Source organism: Penicillium macrosclerotiorum (assembly GCF_028827735.1).
Source record: "Penicillium macrosclerotiorum strain IBT 26536 chromosome Unknown utg000001l_segment0_segment0, whole genome shotgun sequence".
NCBI classification, from domain to species: domain Eukaryota; kingdom Fungi; phylum Ascomycota; class Eurotiomycetes; order Eurotiales; family Aspergillaceae; genus Penicillium; species Penicillium macrosclerotiorum.
The window spans coordinates 1,550,395-1,569,346 of NW_026643081.1; the positions used below are offsets into that span (position 1 = coordinate 1,550,395).

General features: G+C 49.2%; 5 protein-coding genes across 5 annotated transcripts; 3 read left to right on the plus strand and 2 right to left on the minus strand.

Annotated features, from left to right (window-relative positions):
- Positions 1-3,361: 3,361 nt before the first annotated feature.
- Positions 3,362-4,732, plus strand: N7462_000526 (uncharacterized protein; the record flags this gene model as incomplete). The annotated part of the gene is made up of 1 exon (XM_057072252.1): positions 3,362-4,732. The coding sequence occupies one exon, from the start codon at positions 3,362-3,364 to the stop codon at positions 4,730-4,732; it is 1,371 nt and encodes a 456-aa protein (XP_056938782.1).
- A 2,989-nt stretch (positions 4,733-7,721) lies between these two features.
- N7462_000527 (uncharacterized protein) lies at positions 7,722-8,017 on the minus strand (the record flags this gene model as incomplete). Its single annotated transcript, XM_057072253.1, has 2 exons — positions 7,722-7,895; positions 7,958-8,017. The coding sequence occupies 2 exons, from the start codon at positions 8,015-8,017 to the stop codon at positions 7,722-7,724; spliced, it is 234 nt and encodes a 77-aa protein (XP_056938783.1).
- A 2,032-nt stretch (positions 8,018-10,049) lies between these two features.
- Positions 10,050-12,618, plus strand: N7462_000528 (uncharacterized protein; the record flags this gene model as incomplete). Its single annotated transcript, XM_057072254.1, has 2 exons — positions 10,050-10,824; positions 10,901-12,618. The coding sequence occupies 2 exons, from the start codon at positions 10,050-10,052 to the stop codon at positions 12,616-12,618; spliced, it is 2,493 nt and encodes an 830-aa protein (XP_056938784.1).
- Positions 12,619-14,505: 1,887 nt separating this feature from the next.
- N7462_000529 (uncharacterized protein) lies at positions 14,506-16,641 on the minus strand (the record flags this gene model as incomplete). The annotated part of the gene is made up of 1 exon (XM_057072255.1): positions 14,506-16,641. The coding sequence occupies one exon, from the start codon at positions 16,639-16,641 to the stop codon at positions 14,506-14,508; it is 2,136 nt and encodes a 711-aa protein (XP_056938785.1).
- Positions 16,642-17,726: 1,085 nt separating this feature from the next.
- On the plus strand, positions 17,727-18,068 carry N7462_000530 (uncharacterized protein; the record flags this gene model as incomplete). Its single annotated transcript, XM_057072256.1, has 1 exon — positions 17,727-18,068. One exon carries the CDS (start codon positions 17,727-17,729, stop codon positions 18,066-18,068), a length of 342 nt encoding a protein of 113 aa, XP_056938786.1.
- Positions 18,069-18,952: the final 884 nt, after the last annotated feature.

Below are 18,952 nucleotides of genomic sequence, written 5' to 3' on the forward strand. Positions count from 1 at the left end.
TAAGTGTTCTGCACATAAGACACTTGTCGAAGATGGCTGTGAGCTAGAGTCGCTCGTGTTGGGAATATCATATCCGATCAAAGTGTCTCCCCCTTCTCGTCCTGATTATAACCGTCCGGTGCCATGCCGATACTTAGGGATGCCCGGATCATTCCAAAGAGAACCGTTATTCCGGGCACTGAGTTGATGAAAGGTCACATAGTTCTGGGAAACTAACCGAGTACCGACGGACGTCCGCATTTCGATACGACCCTCGTCATTCAAACACTAGATTGCCCTTGACGGGTTCGCGGGGGATGTTTACCCGGAGCGGGGGCGCCCCTTATCGGCGCAGCCTTTCCAGGAGCCGGGGTCTGATCCTTACGACCCAGGGCGGTTTCTTGCCCAGGCTTCCTCGGTACTATCGGTTCTTTGTTCCTTGGTATGTATGCAGCGATTGAATGTGATCATGCTCGTCTAACAAGGCCTGGGGAAGAAGAGACTCGTACGTCTTACAGAACGCCTCCCGTCGGACTACCATAGGGGATCCGCCTAGGAGGCGCCGGAGAACGACCCAAATTCAAGGCGTCCTGAATAGGTGGCTGGACGATAATGGAACGTGTATGCAGGGTCTGTGGGTCCGTGGACCCTGGAATTTCCACGCATGTTGTTTGGTCAATGCTAGGAGCCTAACACTACATCATCCTGATAACGCTGCAATTTACTAGAAGATAATTTCAGGGGGAGAATTGCCTGGAAGATGAGTCAACAGAATAAGCAATCTACCCAGATGCCCAGAAAGCTTGGACAGGAAGCCAAGATCGGCTCTTGATTCGTTTCCTCCGTGTGGTCTTGTTTGCATGGCATTGCAACGTTATCACTCCCATTTCTAGCTAGCCAATAACACCCAATTGGTTATTTAAGCCTTGAATGCGCGTCTAGCGACTGTTAATCTGAGCATCACTGATGGATCTGCTCATGAATCATGAGATTAGTTAAGCCGAAAATCTCCCTATTTTCGTATTAGACCAGATCTCTATGCAGCGAATAGGCCTTGAGCTCGAGCTGGCTGAGGTCAATTATTTCAATTTTAGGGGAATGTACTATCTACGTAGAAGCTTCAAAGCAGCACTGCTTCGGCCGATGTTATCTACCTGTCAACTGCTATATTCGAGGCGGGATTCCCCTTCCACCCTCGCTGACTGTTCTTCGGTCCCTGTTGTATAATTACGCCCTGACCCCCGAATGTATTGGAGATCTCATGAATGAAGGATCCACCTACAGCAACTCTCTTCCCAGTGTGTTCGGTTAAGGTGATCAGATGGTACTCCGATCAACATGATGATTCAGTACAGTATTCCAGTTAAGTGAGTTGGAAGGAGATAAACGCATTAAACAAAGCCTGTGTTCGTTGACGGACAGGACAGCTTGTTAAATTTAGACCAAGTTATCTCAGATAATAAGAGGCTTTATGGGAGAGGAGGAGGTTTTTGGATATGCGTAAGCCCGCTTAATATCTGCTACACAGTTAGGCTAAACACCCTAGGCAGAGATGAACATGTCTGCAAAACAAGTCCGGCCTCTAGCCAGTAAAACAAGTTATATATTAAAAGTAGGGTTTGTAGTAAAAGAAAAGATGTCTGATTGTCTGTTTGATGAGTGAGAAAATCTTATGTCACATCAAGTCTTCGCAACCCGGCAAGTCAAACTGCCCATAGTTGGCTCCTCGCTGCACTGGTCAACCGCTCTTGGGTCATAGATCAAGATCTCGGGAGGACCGTAAAGTATCACCGGCAGCTCAATTCTTAAAAAAAAACCAATTCGCAAATACCTTTAGAGACCGGAAATAAGCTTCTACCGGTAGGATGTGCAGATCATTCCTGTATATGATCGTATCGTAATCTAGAATCAGCTGTTTTTGAACAATTCTAGAGCCTCATCAGGCGCTATCATACGCGTTGGGACTTTATGAGAGAGTTGCCATACATGGATTCCACGGATCATCTTAGATGGCACTCTAAATATTGGATTTACGATGATCTGCAACCTGAAAAATGTCAAGTACCGGTGGTTTTGTCATTTTAGAAACATAGATGATCCACCTCCAATCTATTCATTCATATATATAATGTTCGTGATGGTGCAAAGTCCTAATATTATGGTGATCATTTTACTTTATAGTCTGGTCACAACTCGAGTCTCAGAAAGAAAGTAGAGCAGAAATCGAAAGCAGCATCAATGATTCTTTTCGACAAAGGACATCTTCGCCATGTTATTCCCTCGCGTCAATCAGTGGAAGAAGACTTGGGAATGGCAGACCTGTATGTGTCATCATTCGTGAAAGCGTGGAGCTTTTACTATCATATATATGCCTTAGATGCTCTTCCTGGATCATAGATTTTGCTGTGGGACCTCTCCGATATATCAGGCAACCAGGCCCGCAAATGGTGGGCCCGTGGCTAACCGAAGTAAGCTGGAACACCAATGAGACGGCGAAATGTCGGAGATTCCTCCACAAGGACCCTCAGATTTTTCAATTTCGATGGAATAAACTGGATACAAATATTTATCTGTGATCGTTCTTATCATGAGAATGACTATTTGCAATGACACACTATATTGAATCTCTATACACAACTTCTTGTAGCCCAGTGCAGGGACGGACCTCACCCGAGGACCCGTCGATCTCGGATTGGTTTAAAGTTAGTGACTAATGGAAATTAGGCTCTTAAACTTTCCTCAAAAATTTCATACCTTAAAATTGACCATGGAAGATTGCAGAGAAAAGGAGGTCTAGATGAAAACGGCTACGAGAGGCTATTGTGGGCAAATCACGAAGAGGGGCTAAATTCTTATCAAGTCTGAGAATCAAGTCGTCGTCGGTGATGACGTTCTTGTTCTGGCATGCTGCCCTCATTTAGCGGATAATCCAGGCTAATAAATACATGGAAATGAACATAGATTTACTGTTCTTTCTTATAATCCATGAATCAAACGACGCGATCAATAGTTTATCGGGCCAATATCCCCGCGTTGAAACTCGTGGGCAGGCTTTGCGACCACCATGGGACCACTTTTGTCTCACTCTGCGAGCAAGTCGGGGATAGGATTTTACAAATTAGAGTAAAGCTCCTGGTGTTGTGGATCATAGATCAGCCCTTTGTATGGATTGAGCCCCATTTTGTTCGGGTAGCTTCGGAGGCTTTCCATTATGTGCGTCCTATGACGCGGCTGGAGTGGATTTAACAATCTTCCCACGCCCTGTTTTTATACCCCAATACCCCGATTCCCCAGTCGCACTACTGTGTCCGCCTCGCCCTGGGCCAACTCACCCGTTAATAGAGTCTCCCTTGACAAAGCCCATCACTCTACAACATTCACCATGGGCGCTTCTCCGAAACCTCTCGAGGATCCCACAATTGATAAAACGACAGAGTCTGGTGGAGACATCTTAGGTGAAATGAGCGCCAGAGAACAGAATCTCATCGACCATGGCATGAAGAAATTCTCTCGTCTGGGATGGAAGCGACTTGCAGTTGTTCTCATCGTTGAGGCTATCGCTTTGGGCAGTTTATCTATTCCGTCGACTTTTGCAACCCTCGGTTTGGTGGCTGGCGTGATATGTACAGTGGGATTCGGTCTTATTGCTATCTACACCAGTTACGTGATCGGACAGGTCAAAGTCTCTTTTCCAGAGGTGTCTAATTATGCCGACGCTGGTCGGTTGATGGGGGGTCGCGTTGGTTATGAAATTGTTAGCGCGATGTTGTTCCTTCTGCTTACTTTTCTTACTGCATCCCACTGTCTGACCGGGACAATCGCTTTCCAAGTAATCACAGAGAGCAAAATCTGCGGCGTGATATTTGGTTTGGTCTCCGGTATTATTCTATTGGCCTTGGCCGTTCCACCCAGCTTCACCGAAATGGCGATCCTTGGTTATATCGATTTTGCTTCCATTGTCTTGGCTATCGGCATCACGATCGTGGCCGCTGGCGTGGAAACAAAAGGAGGAGCGAATGTTGCTTGGTCAGCGTGGCCGCCAGAAGGCACAACATTTACTGATGCCTTCATTGCTGTTACCAATATCATTTTCGCCTACAGCTTCGCTCTTTGTCAATTCTCCTTCATGGACGAGATGCATACTCCAACGGATTATGTCAAGTCTATCTGGGTTTTGGGAATCACAGAAATTTTTATCTACACGATCACGGGAGCCTTAGTATACGTGTTCATTGGCCCTAGTGTTGAAAGTCCGGCTATCCTATCCATCGATACCACTGTCAGCCGGGTCGCGTTTGGCGTCGCCCTCCCCGTTATTTTCATCAGTGGGTCCATCAATACCGTTGTTGCTGGGCGATTGGTTCATGGAAGAATCTTCAAGAACTCGACTATTCGTTATATTAATAGCGCAGCAGGATGGATAACTTGGCTAGCAGTTATCACTGCAGTCACTATCCTGGCGTTTGTGATTGCAGAGGTTATTCCCTTCTTCTCGGACCTTTTGTCTATTATTTCTGCGCTTTTTGTCTCTGGATTCACTTTCTACTTCCCTGCACTGATGTGGTTCCTCTTGGTCCGAAAGGGTGACTGGAAGTCTCCGCGGAATTTGGCCCTCGGCGCTGTCAACTTTGCTATTTTGATCATTGGCCTGGTTATTTTGGTTGCTGGTACTTACGCCAGTGTTCAAGATATTGTGAGTCCTTGTTCTCGTTTGAGCCATACGATACTGGCTTGCTACTCTGAGAAATACTAACCTTCCTAGATTGATAACTACCGAGATGGAACTGTCGGAAGTGCATTCTCATGTGCATTCAGAGGTTGAGCCTGTGATGTTCCCACAGAACTTATTAAATCTAAAGAGATAAACTTCAGGTCAGGAATGTGAAAGTGTTTCAATACCTAATAGTTGCTCGAGACTTCATTGACGTGATATGAAAATAATTGAACAAATTAAAATAGGGAAATGTGTATATCTTGAATAATACCTGGGCTACTCTTAGCCTGCTCTTTCCATTGTAGTGCGCACCGCTTGCCGCTTTTTGATCACTGAGTAGAATTGAGTATATTTATTAGCTGTCTCACCCCATAAGTGAGCATTCCGCAATCACCTGATTTCACTCACTGAGCGTGATCAATGCCCCCGGTGATTTCATTCCCGCGCCAACCGAGTATTCTGATTTGGTCATTGATCTTGGTCATTTTAGTTAACTAAGTAATTGACTGACTAATTGTGGGCCACAGCTTCGCTCAACGCAAGCCACACACTTGTGCCTGCTGACATGTACGGGTATGTCCTAAGGGTTCGTCTCAGTACTCTGAACCATGGAGAATCGATGGCAAACTGCAGAAAGAGTTGGACGACTGGACTCAAAATGAGCTTAAGCTTTCCTTCAGGGGTAGTCTACCTCTCTAAGTACATATATACAGAAGGTTTTGATCACTAATCTAAAGTGTCATCGAATAATCCCTAAAGCAGTGCAGTAAATAGACTTTTCCTGGTCAAAAGATTCCTTAAAAGTATCAATATTTATATTTTTAGTTCGTTCATCCTTGAGAGTTAATGTTGATGTGCAAGCCCGGGATTTATACCTGCGCATTTCACCCTCTCCGACACCATTTTGAGCTTCACTGACTGAGGATGTGCAGGTTTCTGCCAAAATACACCAATTAACCATCAAGATCATGAGCTGGTTACTGTTATTTCGGATAGAGCAGCAGCTTCAATCGCCAAGTTCATCAGCATATCGTACTATCTCTGTATCCATTCCATCTGCCTTCTTGTTGAAAGATACCTCATACCGACGTCAATCGATCCCATTGAGATTTAACCGTTTATATTCGAGCTTTTATTTTCTCCTATGAATTTTCGTGTGTCAGTCGAGTATCCAGCGCAATTGGTCATCACCACCGTTGTATGATAAGTAGGTGTTGTCATGATCCGAAAGTCAGTGGAAAAGTAGCCAGTGTTTGGATATCATCTCAACACATCATTGGTTTCGGGATTATGTAATATGAGACTCTCTTTCCCTCTTGACTATTCCAAAGCTATGAACTATAGCTCCCGTGGCGAAGGCAGATCTGATGCAGACCAAGCAAAGGCAGGCAGCCCTCGACATCCCGGTGCCTGTGGGAGAGCAGAGTGTTTTCATTGGCATTTATCTGGTCTAGATTTGGTCTGGTCTTTGCACGGGCAACCAATAGGACCGAAACAGGATCCAACCATGTTCGATGGCGTCCAACTGGTCCTGCACATCCAACTAGTTGGCGTACTAACCGAGCCAGGTACCCTGGTCTTCGACTTGAACTTGTCGTGGGGGCGGATTTTCGCCATAATTCTGCGTGTTGCGTGCTGCTTCCAGAATTCTGGTATCCGTTTGGCTCGAGCCTCGATCCGTGCGAGCATGAGGAGAACCAGGCGGTTATTTTTTCATGCTTCACTCCCATGAGCACCGCAATGATATCTTGCAAGAGCTGGAGAAACCCAATCGACTTGATCACAAGGCCCAGCCCTCTGGTGGGGGCTCTAAGCCTCCGCAAGTCCACTCGACGTGTAAAGTGGGGGTGTTCGACTCCATGCATAATGAACCAAATAACGTCTAGAAACTTTGGCCTTCCTCTTCCGTTCTAGTATTCGTTTTTGTCACAGAGTAGAGCTGAGCACGCTCGACCGACTTCAGTTGGCCAGTGATCATTATGTAATCAAATTGACCAGCGCTCCGAGCCTGATCTGAGTATCCTGATTTGCACAGAAAATCGCCATTCTACTCTGTGTAACCCGAGAATAAGCGATGTAAATTAGCGAGTCCAATAAAACGCGACACGCTAGCTCGGTTCCCGTGCAATATTTCCCCCAAACCCGTACAAGAATAATTTGAACTACGATGCTGATGATTTGTGGCTGTAGCTAGCCAATCTCAGTACTCAAAATACTTTGATGTCCTTCTTCAACACTGCCGAGGAACGTGCTTGAAATTCGCGAACCCCTTTTTCTGTACGGATTCGAACCCCTTTCTGCAATATTGTAGCCTTAATGTCATCTCACTATCTGTTTTTCTTAAAGTAGTGATTGATCGTTATACTTAGCAAGATAACGATGAATTAAAATAACTTGGAATTCATCCTGTCTGTTAAGCGAATGTACGTGACTTTTAAGGAGGCGAAGGGTGTCAACAGCCCTGAAAAATACCTCATCTGCCGCCGAGTCATCAGTCATCCTTGTTAATTCATTCAAAGAAAGCTGAAGATTTGGCTCTGTTACGATACCCAGGGTATACCGAATCTCTGGAACAACTAATCGATTACACTTCTCGGGCTTCGGCTCCTTGCAAAAAGAGGCGGTTCTTCTCTACGGAACACTACCACAGTTCCAGAGACAGACTAAAGCAGACCAAGAAGCTCTGAAGTGATTGGTATATCATGTTTCTAAAATTGGTCTTGGTGAAAGATGAGACCATCCATAGATTATTGAGTGATGACTGAGTCATGAAGAGAGGTGACAATGCGAATAAGTACGAGGTCATTCGACAACGATCAATTCTACAGCAAGTCTGCAATCTACATGTCTCTTTTCAGGAATCTCAGTCTTTCATTATCATTTTGAATAGCTTGTAGTGAATACAGAGACTCATTAAGGTGCTTCGAAACGAATTCAGGAAATCAAATTGTATTCTTTTCGAGATGTATGGAGAGGAAAACCAATTGACTACGGTACAACTCGAAAATCGGAAAAATCAGGAACGTTCTCATGAGACGGTGGAAGCCGCTACGAGCTTGGCTGACGCCTCTTTGAGCTGCTTCTCAAGTTTTACCTTGTTCGCGGGATCAGCGGTAGTGATAGCCTCTTTTAATTCCTTGATCTTTTCAGTAAGGTCTTTCCGAGACTTCTCAGCCGTCTTCTTGACGGTAGTCCCGCCGGACTGCATCAAGACTTTAGTCAACATCACGAAAAAGTTAAGTCATTTAGAATGAACCTTCCTACCTTCGGTGTCTGGCCGGTCACCCAAGCGCCCAGTTTAGTAAGCTTTAGCTGTCCAGACATTTTCGTTGATGGTCTCAGAGGAGTTATTCCGTCAGGTGGTATGAAAAAGTCTCAAAGGTATTATTTTGAACACGTTTTCTCAATTGTGATGGAAGAGCTGTCGAGGATATTGACGGGTGTTTATATAGGCATTGTGCTGGGTGCAATTGAATATGAAACATCATGATTCTTCAAAAATAGCAAATGCGCCTGTACATCCAGTGGATGGAGGCAATACAATGCCAGTACTAAGTCGGGTAGATGTCCCAACTGTCGGCGAGTCTCCCATACTTGGAAGCACCGCAAATTCCAGGAATTTCTGGTCCGATGTTAGCTCTCCCAAGACAATGATAGGCGATCTTGACATCGCTTTGTTCAACCACAGCAGGTCGAGCTAGTGCATGACGATGATACTACTAAAATAGAATCCAACGCTACAATCCCTGTACTCTACGTTGGATTCCTCCTTTACGAAGTCTTTCCGAGCTACATTGATTTGTGGTGACGCAGTCGTCTAATACGGGCTCTTATAATGTGCACCGTGAGGATGACGATGGCAAAATACCCATAGTCGTGTCTCATAGCCTTGAAGAGGAGAACGAAGGAATCAGGAGCATGAGGCTCAATCTTTTCCCACTATGAGATTCCTCTGGCGACTATTACCTGGGGAGACATCCATTCCAACCCTCGATGGGTCCTTTACTAGGAATCCTAGAATAGTCTGTGGGCCCGGTATGCATCCGCCATAGAAATTTTTGTATGAGGGTTGGCTATAACAAAAAAGAAAATAAATAAATGATCCGTATCAGGGACATTGGTGCTTGGAATTTTATGCAAAGGCGGCAGCAACGGAGGAGACGCCTTTTTCGGTTACGTCGACTAGAGGGCGTTTCGCGTCGACCCCCGGGTCAACTCAGCATTCTGATCATGATTGGTTTAATCGTCTCAAAGTGTCGGCAGATCCACCAAAATATTCAACCATGCATAAATCAACGCTTTATGATGAGGTACAAAGCGTCGCCGCTAACAATCAATAACCATCAACCAACGGCGCCTGGCCAATAGCTGAAAATCGCCAACACCAACACTCAATGCTTTCGGAGTTATATCTCAATTTTTTGGGCCATGTGAGGTAGGCATCGAGACTACCCTAGTACTGATCACTATCTATACAGCTTCAACTCCCAACAACAATCCGGGACTGTGGCAGGGATGTGTTGGAGCTCCAACTTGCGTGGGTAGCACGACGCCACACGCGCCAAAGACTCAATATCTACTTAATATAGTCATCTTTTACTGCTTATCTAGATGGCCCGTCTCGCCTCTTGTCAAGAAAGACACTTTTGCGTGCTACTATATCCGGGGACCTAGGCTGTCAACGCGGTAGTCGTTACAGAATAAATGGCCCTCTCGACTATACTAATTTGGGGTAGCTAGAGATACTATATTGACAGTGATTGGACGCCACGTGCTAGGAGGTGACTAAGCGCCGATGGATCACCAAACCCTGATGGATCACTAAGCAATTCCGCGTGATCATCGAGTCTAAGCCCGTGCTGACATATACCCACGGAGCCTGAGGCTGAGCACCCGCACAAAAGCGGCGGCCGCCACGAGAGGAAAGCCCCACCCGCTAAACATTAAGAGGTCGGTATATGGAGGTGCATTCCCATTCATCTCCGGGTGGACAAATGCGGGCCGTCGATTGAGCGGGTCCAGGGTTGTCGCCAAGAAGCTATGTTCTTAGTTGCAGCTTTACCGGCGTGGGAACTTGTCGCAGTCAAAGCCCAACTCAGCCCCAAATGAAATGGATCGGCGCCAGTCCCGACCCTCAAGTCGCAGGAGAGCAGGGGAGTCGAGAGCGTGAGAGAGAGAAAAGAGGGCGAAGCGCGGTTGCTGCTGGTTATCTTTGACCATGCACGGCGGCGCGCTAGCCAGGCCAGCAAAGTGAGGTCGCTGTTTGGGCGAGTCTCAAAGCTTGCATAGCTTCATTTCAAGCGCCTTATCCTTTCTTCCTCATCTCTCCGCTCTCCCGTGGTGGACTCCTTTCGTCATGGCCCAGTCGCGGGAGTCGCAACACGCATTGCTGCCCGCAGAGGAGGATTTGGTTACCGTCCATCCCCAGCATTCATGGGGTCCTCTTGGTCGCGCATTGTCGTCCGAAGACACCGCCTATTATTCAACTCTCGGTGAGCCGGGGAGCTTCTCTGAAGAAGTGCTTCGAGAGGTCGGCTTGGGCATCACCAACTCTGCCGAGGAGACATATCCTCCCCGAAAAAGGCTTGACTCGCGATCGAGCATCGAGAGCCAAACCACGACGACCCCGGGATATCTGAAAACACCGCAAGGAACCCCCGCCATTTCCGTGCCCCCGGGGAACTGTCCCAGTCGATCCACCGTCCTTCAAAGGCGATTCTCCTGGGTTCCAATCACGATCTTCATACTGGCCTTCTATGCCACTGTTTTCTCGGGCATCTATCTGGCCGTAGCATTCTGGAAGCCGAGATGGACAACAGTAAGTGCCGATGGCCCAGTGGCGCCCTCAACCGCCAACTTGCTGTCCGCTTTCTTTGCGAAGACCATCGAGTTGGCCTATGTCACAATCTGCGTTGCATTCCTGGGCCAAGTACTCAGTCGACGGGCGATGGTGAAGGATTCGCGTGGCATCAGCATTTCGGATATGAGTATGAGGGCCTGGATCATGCAACCTGGCTCAATGATCGTTCACTGGGAGACTCTACGACACTCTGCACTCACCTTTCTAGGACTGATCGCGTTGATTGCCACCCTTGTGGCCATGCTATATACCACAGCTGCAGAAGCACTGGGTATGTTCATCTTTGACCCGCCGAGATTCATGGGCTCAATTACCTCCAAAGAACCAACTAACATATCTTTCATCAGTCTCGCCAAAGCTTTCAATGGGTCCATGGGAAGATAAGACGCTATTTGGCAAGGTGTTTGCCAGCTTTGGCAACATCGATTATCTATCCTTGAACTGCCAGACTCCAATCACCGAAGCCATGGATCCCCTTGCTCGCAATGACACCTGTCTTCAGTTGGAGCATGTCGGTCAGGCGTATCATAACTACCAACAATGGCTCTCGAAATGGAGCAGTGTTATCGCCAGTGGGAACGAGACGTCTGAACAACTCGGCAAGCGTCCAAAGCCACTGGGCTCTCTATGGGACAACACCACGATCACAGGAAGCTGGATCGAAATCAAAGACATGGAAGAACTCTCTTCAAAGTACGGACGAATGGTGAACAACATCACCATGGCCATGCCTCATGGGGGGATTCCAATCGCCGCCATGGATGCGCAAAACGAGATACGGCAACCGCAAGAGGCCTCGGGTGAGGGTAAATACAGCATTGAGGCATCGGTGCCCTCTCCCACTGTCAATGTGCTTTGTGTGGGCATGAATAAAACCGAGCTTGCGCCAATGATCTACTCCGAATGGCCGAACAGCCATTTCAATGCCACCTCATACAGCGTTTCTCCGCCGGATGATATCCCCCGTATCCCCTCTTGGCTCAACAAGACAGTCGTCGACGATCTCTTTGGGTTTGGCGAGAAGTTCGGCCAACGGCCTCCAGTATTTGGCACATTACCCGGGGAGAACAACACAATCCTGAACACAACAGGAGTATGGCCTACCAACGCCATCTATCTTCTCGGCAACACCAGCGTCTCCAATCCTCCGTACGTGGTGTGCGCGATTCGCGCCAAGCTAACTGGCGTCTGCTCAACCCGCTATGACGCCGCCTCAAGCGGCGCCTTCCTGAGCACAAACTGCGAGGACGATTCCAACCCACTACAGTTCAACCACAGAGACAAAGGCTTCATCGAAGGCGTATGGGAAGCAGACTGGAAAAACGTCGCCTCCGAGTGGGCCAGCTCGCTCAGTCTTGGCTCCGGCATCACAAATTCGCAAGCCGCCAACGAGCGCCTTCTGATGCAGATGATGCCCGCCTACAACGCAACCTCGCGCGCCTACTACCTCAACCCGGACCTGCCTTCCGTCGGCGAAGCCCTCGCCGTCATGGCTGGCAGCACGCTGATCATGTCCTCTCAGAACTCGCCCTTCGTGCAGGGCTGGAACTACACGGTCCCCGATGATATCCTCCCGGAACCCGTATACCAGACCTTTGCGGCCGCACTGCAAGCTGTCAGCTATGCCTCCGGCGGCACCGAGCGCTGGCAGAATGTCTTCTACGTGATCCTGCTCTTCTGCTTCCTAACGTCCGCCGTGTGTTTGGGCTTCGTGATCGTCGAGGCCCGCGGCCACCAGGTCACTGACTTCACTGAGCCGCAGAACCTGTTCGCACTGGCTGTCAACAGTCCCCCGTCATCGCGGCTAGACGGCGCTTGTGGCGGCGGACCGGTGGGCCGCCAGCTCAAAGAGAGGTGGTACATTGGTATGGAGGAGGCGGACGCGCACTATTACATTCGGGCGAAACTAGACGGCACGAGCCCGTATAATCATGCCCAGTCGACGGCGTACCAAGGTGTGGGGCAGATGGACATGGAATATTACAATGGGAAGCCGCTCAGTCCGGCGGTTGATGAGTTCCGGCGCGTCTCAAAGAGGGGGTCGATGTTGTCAAGGTTCTACTGATGGTTTAATTTGTGCGTGTGCTTTCGAATTTGCTAGCGTTTCTTTGTTTTAGATGATATCCACGATCTTCCATTTGCCATTTTCTTCTTCCAGGCCTTATACTCTGGCCGGTGTATCGGCTTTCCTCGGCATTGTGGGCGAGGTAAGCGACGATATTCAATAATCTGCACCAAAAAACAAGCTATGCCCATCTGGAACAATCAACCGAGGTTACATTAGGAGAGCAAGGGTCTCCTCCTTTGATCTAAAAATGGAGCGTGGTGCTCAAACCTGGTCTTGCTGTAACATAGTACATACCGGATAACATTTGGCAACTCTTAGCGCTCTCTCGCGCTAACCCTCATGCCCAAAACTACTATATGGGTAAGGCTTGATTCTGCTAGCAATCCAGGATACTATGTGGGGGCCAAGGCAGACTGCGTGAGACCAGAACCGGCATAGGTCACCTATGCCTGCCCAGATCACTTGACGAACTTTGAGCAAAGATTCATATTCTCTGAAAATCTTTCTGTTCGACGACTTGAGTGGACAGATAATCATTGAAGTATTGTCAGTTATTATTACGGATAAGTTTCAACCTGAGAAAAAAACCGCGTGCTGCGTGTTTGGAGCTTAACGTACTATATCTTGTTGTCAACTACACAAATCAAGACGAAAATAGAATCAGAATCAGCAGGTTATTTCAACGAGTCAACGCTGTCCGAATTATATCATCTGCTAGTAGGAACGTCGGGAGACAGGATATACCCGGGCATCACACAGTGAGGCATACCAAGAGCCGTTCCACAATAATGTGCACCTTTTTGAAATCGAGAGTGCACGTAGATCTTGACCGAACTCTCAATCATTTCCGTCCAACAAGGGACCTGCGCCATCTGACATACGTATCACCGGCCCGAAAGAGGTTGACGTCAAGGTCGGTATAGAACATAGTCATTCGCCCACAAGCCAGGTCGAGGATGTTATGGCGTTGACAAGAGAATAACTTTCTTCCCACGGAGAATTTCATCTTCTTCAGAAAGCATTTATGGTGGAGTATTCTCGTTTAGCAGTTGGGGGACTCTCCGTGACTGCAACCAACCCTGCCCCCATCGGCCGAGTACCTTATAGAGTAATTAAAACGGATAATAAAAGAACACTCGTTATCCCGATCATGTATTTGATTCCCCCCGTTTAATTTTCCATTGCTACTTGGAGCTAGCATGTCGGTATTTCATACAGTCTAATACAAGGACATAACACCAAACAAGGGCTGTAGTGAGTACTTCATGATCTCATGGCGCTACAGCTTTTCCCTTCAGCACCCTTTGCACGTCCAGGTAAGGTCTATACCAGCATATGAAACAGCTTGTCACGAATGCAGTGGGCATCTAGGTACCCGGATAGATTTGAGTATGTACAACAGCTGGAGTAGGTCGCAGACAGAACCCAATAGAACCAAAAAGTCAAGGCCGGCACCAGCACCAAGCACAGCAGGAAGTATGAGAAGCCCCATGAAAGAATGCAGAGAAAAAAAAATGAGAGTGAGCCAAGATGTACTATCAACAGAAAACAGAGAGGCACCGCTAGAGAATCGCTCGCACTCAGTAACAGGAAGTAGATCGCAGAAGGAAGGGATTTGTGTTGGAAAGAAAATGCAAGGGGTTGCAAAGGTAGATAGAATGCAGCGAGGGAGCGGCCACAGGGCCGTGTGAGATGTAACACCGGACCACGGAATTTTTTTTAATCAAAGACACCGGTCGCCGTGGACGCCATGCAAGGAAGGAAGAAGAAAGGATTGAGTGGTTGAGACAGAAGGATAAAGTGGACGTAGCAGTTGGAGAAAGTGACAGGCAAAGAGCGAATGGATCGGTGATTTATTCAGCTGGCACACAGTTGGGACGCTCGCTACCGATCAGCATGGAGATTTAACCAGCTCATATCTGAGTTGACATTACCCCGGTGCTGAATGGGTATCTCATCAATGTCATCAGGTATTACGACACTCGAGCGTCGACCGTTCGACTGTCGGGCCGCGGCGGCTTGCGCGTTAACGCCAGGCAGGTCGTTAGTGCTGGTATTGTAGAAACTTGTGGTGTAGTTACTGCTAGTGGGACGGCCAAGCCAACTGGATTGGTGTGCACGGGCCCAATTCGTATCATGGGGATCATCGTCCGAGGCGACACTAATGGAGTCTGCGCTCGAGATGCGGGCTGACTGGCTCTCAGGGATGAAGAGGTTGCGCCCTGTGGACGCATTTTCGGTAGTTGGGCTACCGCTGTGAACGCGGCCGAGGGGCTTGGGCTGGTCGAGGAAGCCGAAGTTTAACGGTGTTAAGTTAGTCATGGGCCAGGCACTGCCGCGGTAATCGGACTTGGTGTAAACGGAGCTGACGGTCGAGCGATCGGACTGCATTCCAGCAAGATTCGTCGCGTTGTTGTCTTCGAAGTATTTACCCCATCCTTCATCGGTGGTCCGATCACCGGGTTTGTTACCTGGCTCTGAAGGTGCAATGCTATCGCGGTAGGCGTCTTCAGAATACATGCTCGAGGGCGCGAGACCGCTGGACGGAATAGTGGAGAGTGGACTGCTTTTACCAGGAGTCGCAGACAGACCATATCCATATTTCGCCGGAGGAGGCTTGAGAGACTTCTCTCCAGCATATTTACCGGATATGATAGCCAGTGAATCAGCCGACATTGTGGCGACTGGGACAGGGCTTTTGGCCATCGGGTATGCTCCATCAGCCAGGGATTCTATGCCCTGGTCTTGGAAACTGAGACGGTCTTTGTCAATGCCCCGAGACTTTCCGTTTTGTTCCCTGTGTTGTCTTCCCCGCTTAAGCAACCAAAGAATCAACAGCAAAATCAAGGCCACGCCGCAAACACTGCCGAGGGTGGCACCGATTATCACATTGGTGTCAGTATGAGAACCACTGGCGGCGGCAGCGCCAGTAGATGTCGGAGTGGATGAAGCCGATGTCGAAGCGGAAGTGGTAGCTGCAGATGTCGGCGTTGTGGTAGTTGAAGACGTTGTGGTTGGTTTCAAAATAGCCTGCTGACTCTTCCCCTGGAACAATAGCGTGGAATTGACCCAGGAGTTGGAGGTCTGGTTGAATATGGCCAGGGAATCATTGCTTTTCCCACTGGAGAGCACAACCAGGCCATTTCCACCTTGTGCTAGAGCATAGTTCGACCACTTGTTCGATGATGCAAAGGTGCTATTATAGGTTGGATAGCTACTGGAGCTACGCTTCTTGGAGGAAGAAGCACCGACAGTAGAAGCGGGACTTTCTTCATTTCCATCGGAGTCAACTAGTTCGTAGCTTGTCACGGTGTTCGGAGAGACGTCCATGTCGAATAGCTCGAAAATCTTGTTGCTGCCGTCAGAATTGGATAGCAAGGCGCCGTGAGAGGATGAAGAGACAGCCGTCGGCAGGGTTGCAGCAGATGTTGTCCAGCCCGGTCCGTCGCGAAAAAAGTAGACACCGTAGTTGGTATCGGAGCCGCCAATCATGGCCACTGTAGATGTATTCCAGGTCAGAAGCACAGGGGAGCTCAGCGCTGGAGCTCCCTGGTCGAGTTGCGATTCCATGCCGTATGGTGATACTGTCGAAATGAGAAACGATTCTGAAGAGGCACCTGTACTACCATCCTGATGGCCGGCATACACAATGATGGAGGAATTTGTTTCAAGATAACCGGCGCCATGACCCACTCGGCTTGTCATCGAGGTTGCCGCTGACCCAAGTGTCGCCCATGTCTGACCACTGAAGGAGTAGCGCTGGAGACCTGGGTAATTTGAGTCGGAATCGGTGGCGGTCCCGCCGACCACATACAGAGCTTCGTCATCGTTGTTCCCTTCCATTCCGCCAATCACACATGTGGCATTGGAAACAGCAACCCCCGATTTCAGTGAATGCCACGTGCCATTGACTTCAAGAGGAATGTAAGCGAATCCATTGGCAGAGAATACGTAAAGCGTATTGCTATGGATCGCAGAACAATGACCCTCTAGTTTAAAGGGGGGCTCGGGGACCGTCATGGCGATAATGAGCAAAGCGATCCAGTGCGAGCCGGAACAGGCGAGGGGCAAAAAGCTTGAGTGCAGAAAAAAAAAAAAAGATGATACCAGACCAACAAGGGAAAGTGGATGGCCAGCCGTCGACGGGATCAGGCGAAGTGAGAAATCAAACCAATTGATAGAGAATGAAGGGTGACTGCCAGAGTACTATCTCATCTCGGCCCGTGGGAGGCTAGCAACGAGAGAACAGCATTCGGGATGGAACTGATATCGAGGGCCGTGTGTAGATATGGCACTTGGAATGTACGCGGACCGTTCGGTTCCGAAGCTGTCAGCTCCCGTCCAAGGAATGTGGAGTTGCAAGATTTGAAGGAATCGCGAGACGTCTAGTTCCGGTGATTGGAGTTCTCGGTGTGTGGGCGAGCGATGGAAATGCGGTTGGAGCTTCTGTTGTAGGTTCAAGTTGTTCGTGGATCCAGATGGGAAGTCGTGGGATTTGAATAGAACTATGTCGACGGGTTGACAAGAAAAGATCGTACGATAAAATGCACACAGCTGCGAGGGTCAAAGCCTGAAAAAGAATGGGTGGCAGAGAATGGGCGAGCGACAGATCGCGCGAAGAAGGCTGCGAATGGCTCGGAGTCAGTCAGCCTGTTCTCAGCCAACGAGTTCGAGTTTGGGGGCTGAGCTGGAAGAGTGAAGAAGTCCGAGACCACGGATCAGGAAAGTAAACACACCGAAGGAACGAGTGCACAGCACACCAAATGGCCAACAAAGCCGTAAACAACAGAAAGCAACGCAAAGCAAAGCGTGGCAACAGCGAGCAGAGCAGAACAGGAAAGGGAGAGTGAGACAGACGTCCAAGTCTCCAAGTCACGAGGTTCCACTCGTCCCAAACCCCCTAAACGGAGGTTAGCGAGGACGCCATCCCCTTTTTGCAGCCAGGAACATTTCGTCATTGGATCAGCGGGCGCTTTTCTTGCTTTTCGAACCGATGGATTCTACGTTTAGCTCGGTCTATTTCCCTTCGGTGGCCCAGTCCCGGTCTTGAGGGGGAGCTATTACAGTGGAAGGGCTCCTATGCCCATCAAGTCTTCGATCTGAGGATGGCAATTGCCCCTGCATCGTTGCTGGCAGTGGGGCCGACTTCGATCCAGGAACCAACTGCAGCCCAACTCGGCAAGTCGGCGCAGCTTCAGCCCCCTCTTTCTCCGTTCTCCAGTCAAAGCAGCACTGGAGGGGGCAAGAGACAAGAGGGCAGAGTCACCGTCACAATCACAATCAAAGGCCGCCAAGGGCTGTCGAGTAAGGGGCCGAGGCTTGCAGAAACTGTCCTTCAACTTCCTCTCACCCCGTTACTCCAGATGCCTCTGCGCCTTTATGACGCCGATGACGATGTTGGCGGGATTATCCTCATTATCCGTGTCGATGATGGTTTGTTATGTTGACCATCAACCAAACACTATCGAACTTTGCCGAACCTTGTCCCCCCTTTTTCGGGCCTTCTCCAGTCTCTTCAAACATACTAAACGCTGTGATCCCTGGTTTGAACCGCGGTGGACCGCCCGCACAACCAAGGAAATCCCACAGATTCCACGGCAGTGGTTGGCTCGTGCGCCGATCGCCGTGTGTTCGGTCTGCAGTGTTTCTGTGGAACGAGGACGTGAGATGTGATGGGCAGCAGTCCCAGGGCCGTATCCAACCAGCGTCCACTGGAAGGGCTATCAGGAGGCTGTCGCGGTTTAAAAAAGAAACCCATGGACTCTCGATACCCTCCTTTGTCCCTCAGCATCTCGTATTGCATGGCCTCCTCTTCGGCACACACAACCCGCTTTTGAACCCCGGTGGCTAGACTCGTAGAAGATTCATCGAAGCCCCCATGTTCCACCTTTCGCCCCAACTACCTTTAGGGCCTCCACTTGGGGCCGGATCGGGCGTGTTTGGGGCCTCGTGGACAACCGGTAGGCGAAGGGAATTCATTTAGAGCCCGGCTATCATTGGCGCGGATGCAACATATCAGGCCATTGATTTGGGTTCGAGATCCAGATTCGATGCCTCTTCGGCATCCTCCGTGCAGACCGTTGAGAGGGATAGATTGAATATATATTGCGGTGGAGCCAGGTGATGGTGACGGTCGAACACGACGGGCCACTATACCTCTGAACACGAATCACGAACGGTAGTAGAAACTAACCCTCAAGGCTATCCCACGCCATTTCTCGGTCGGGCCTTCTTCCACGGCGGTTTAGCTCGAGGAAAAGGCCTGCAGGTACGCAAGAGGCCAACCATGCAGCTCCTCTCCGGCTCAGAGGTGCCTCGCCACCCGCCTACG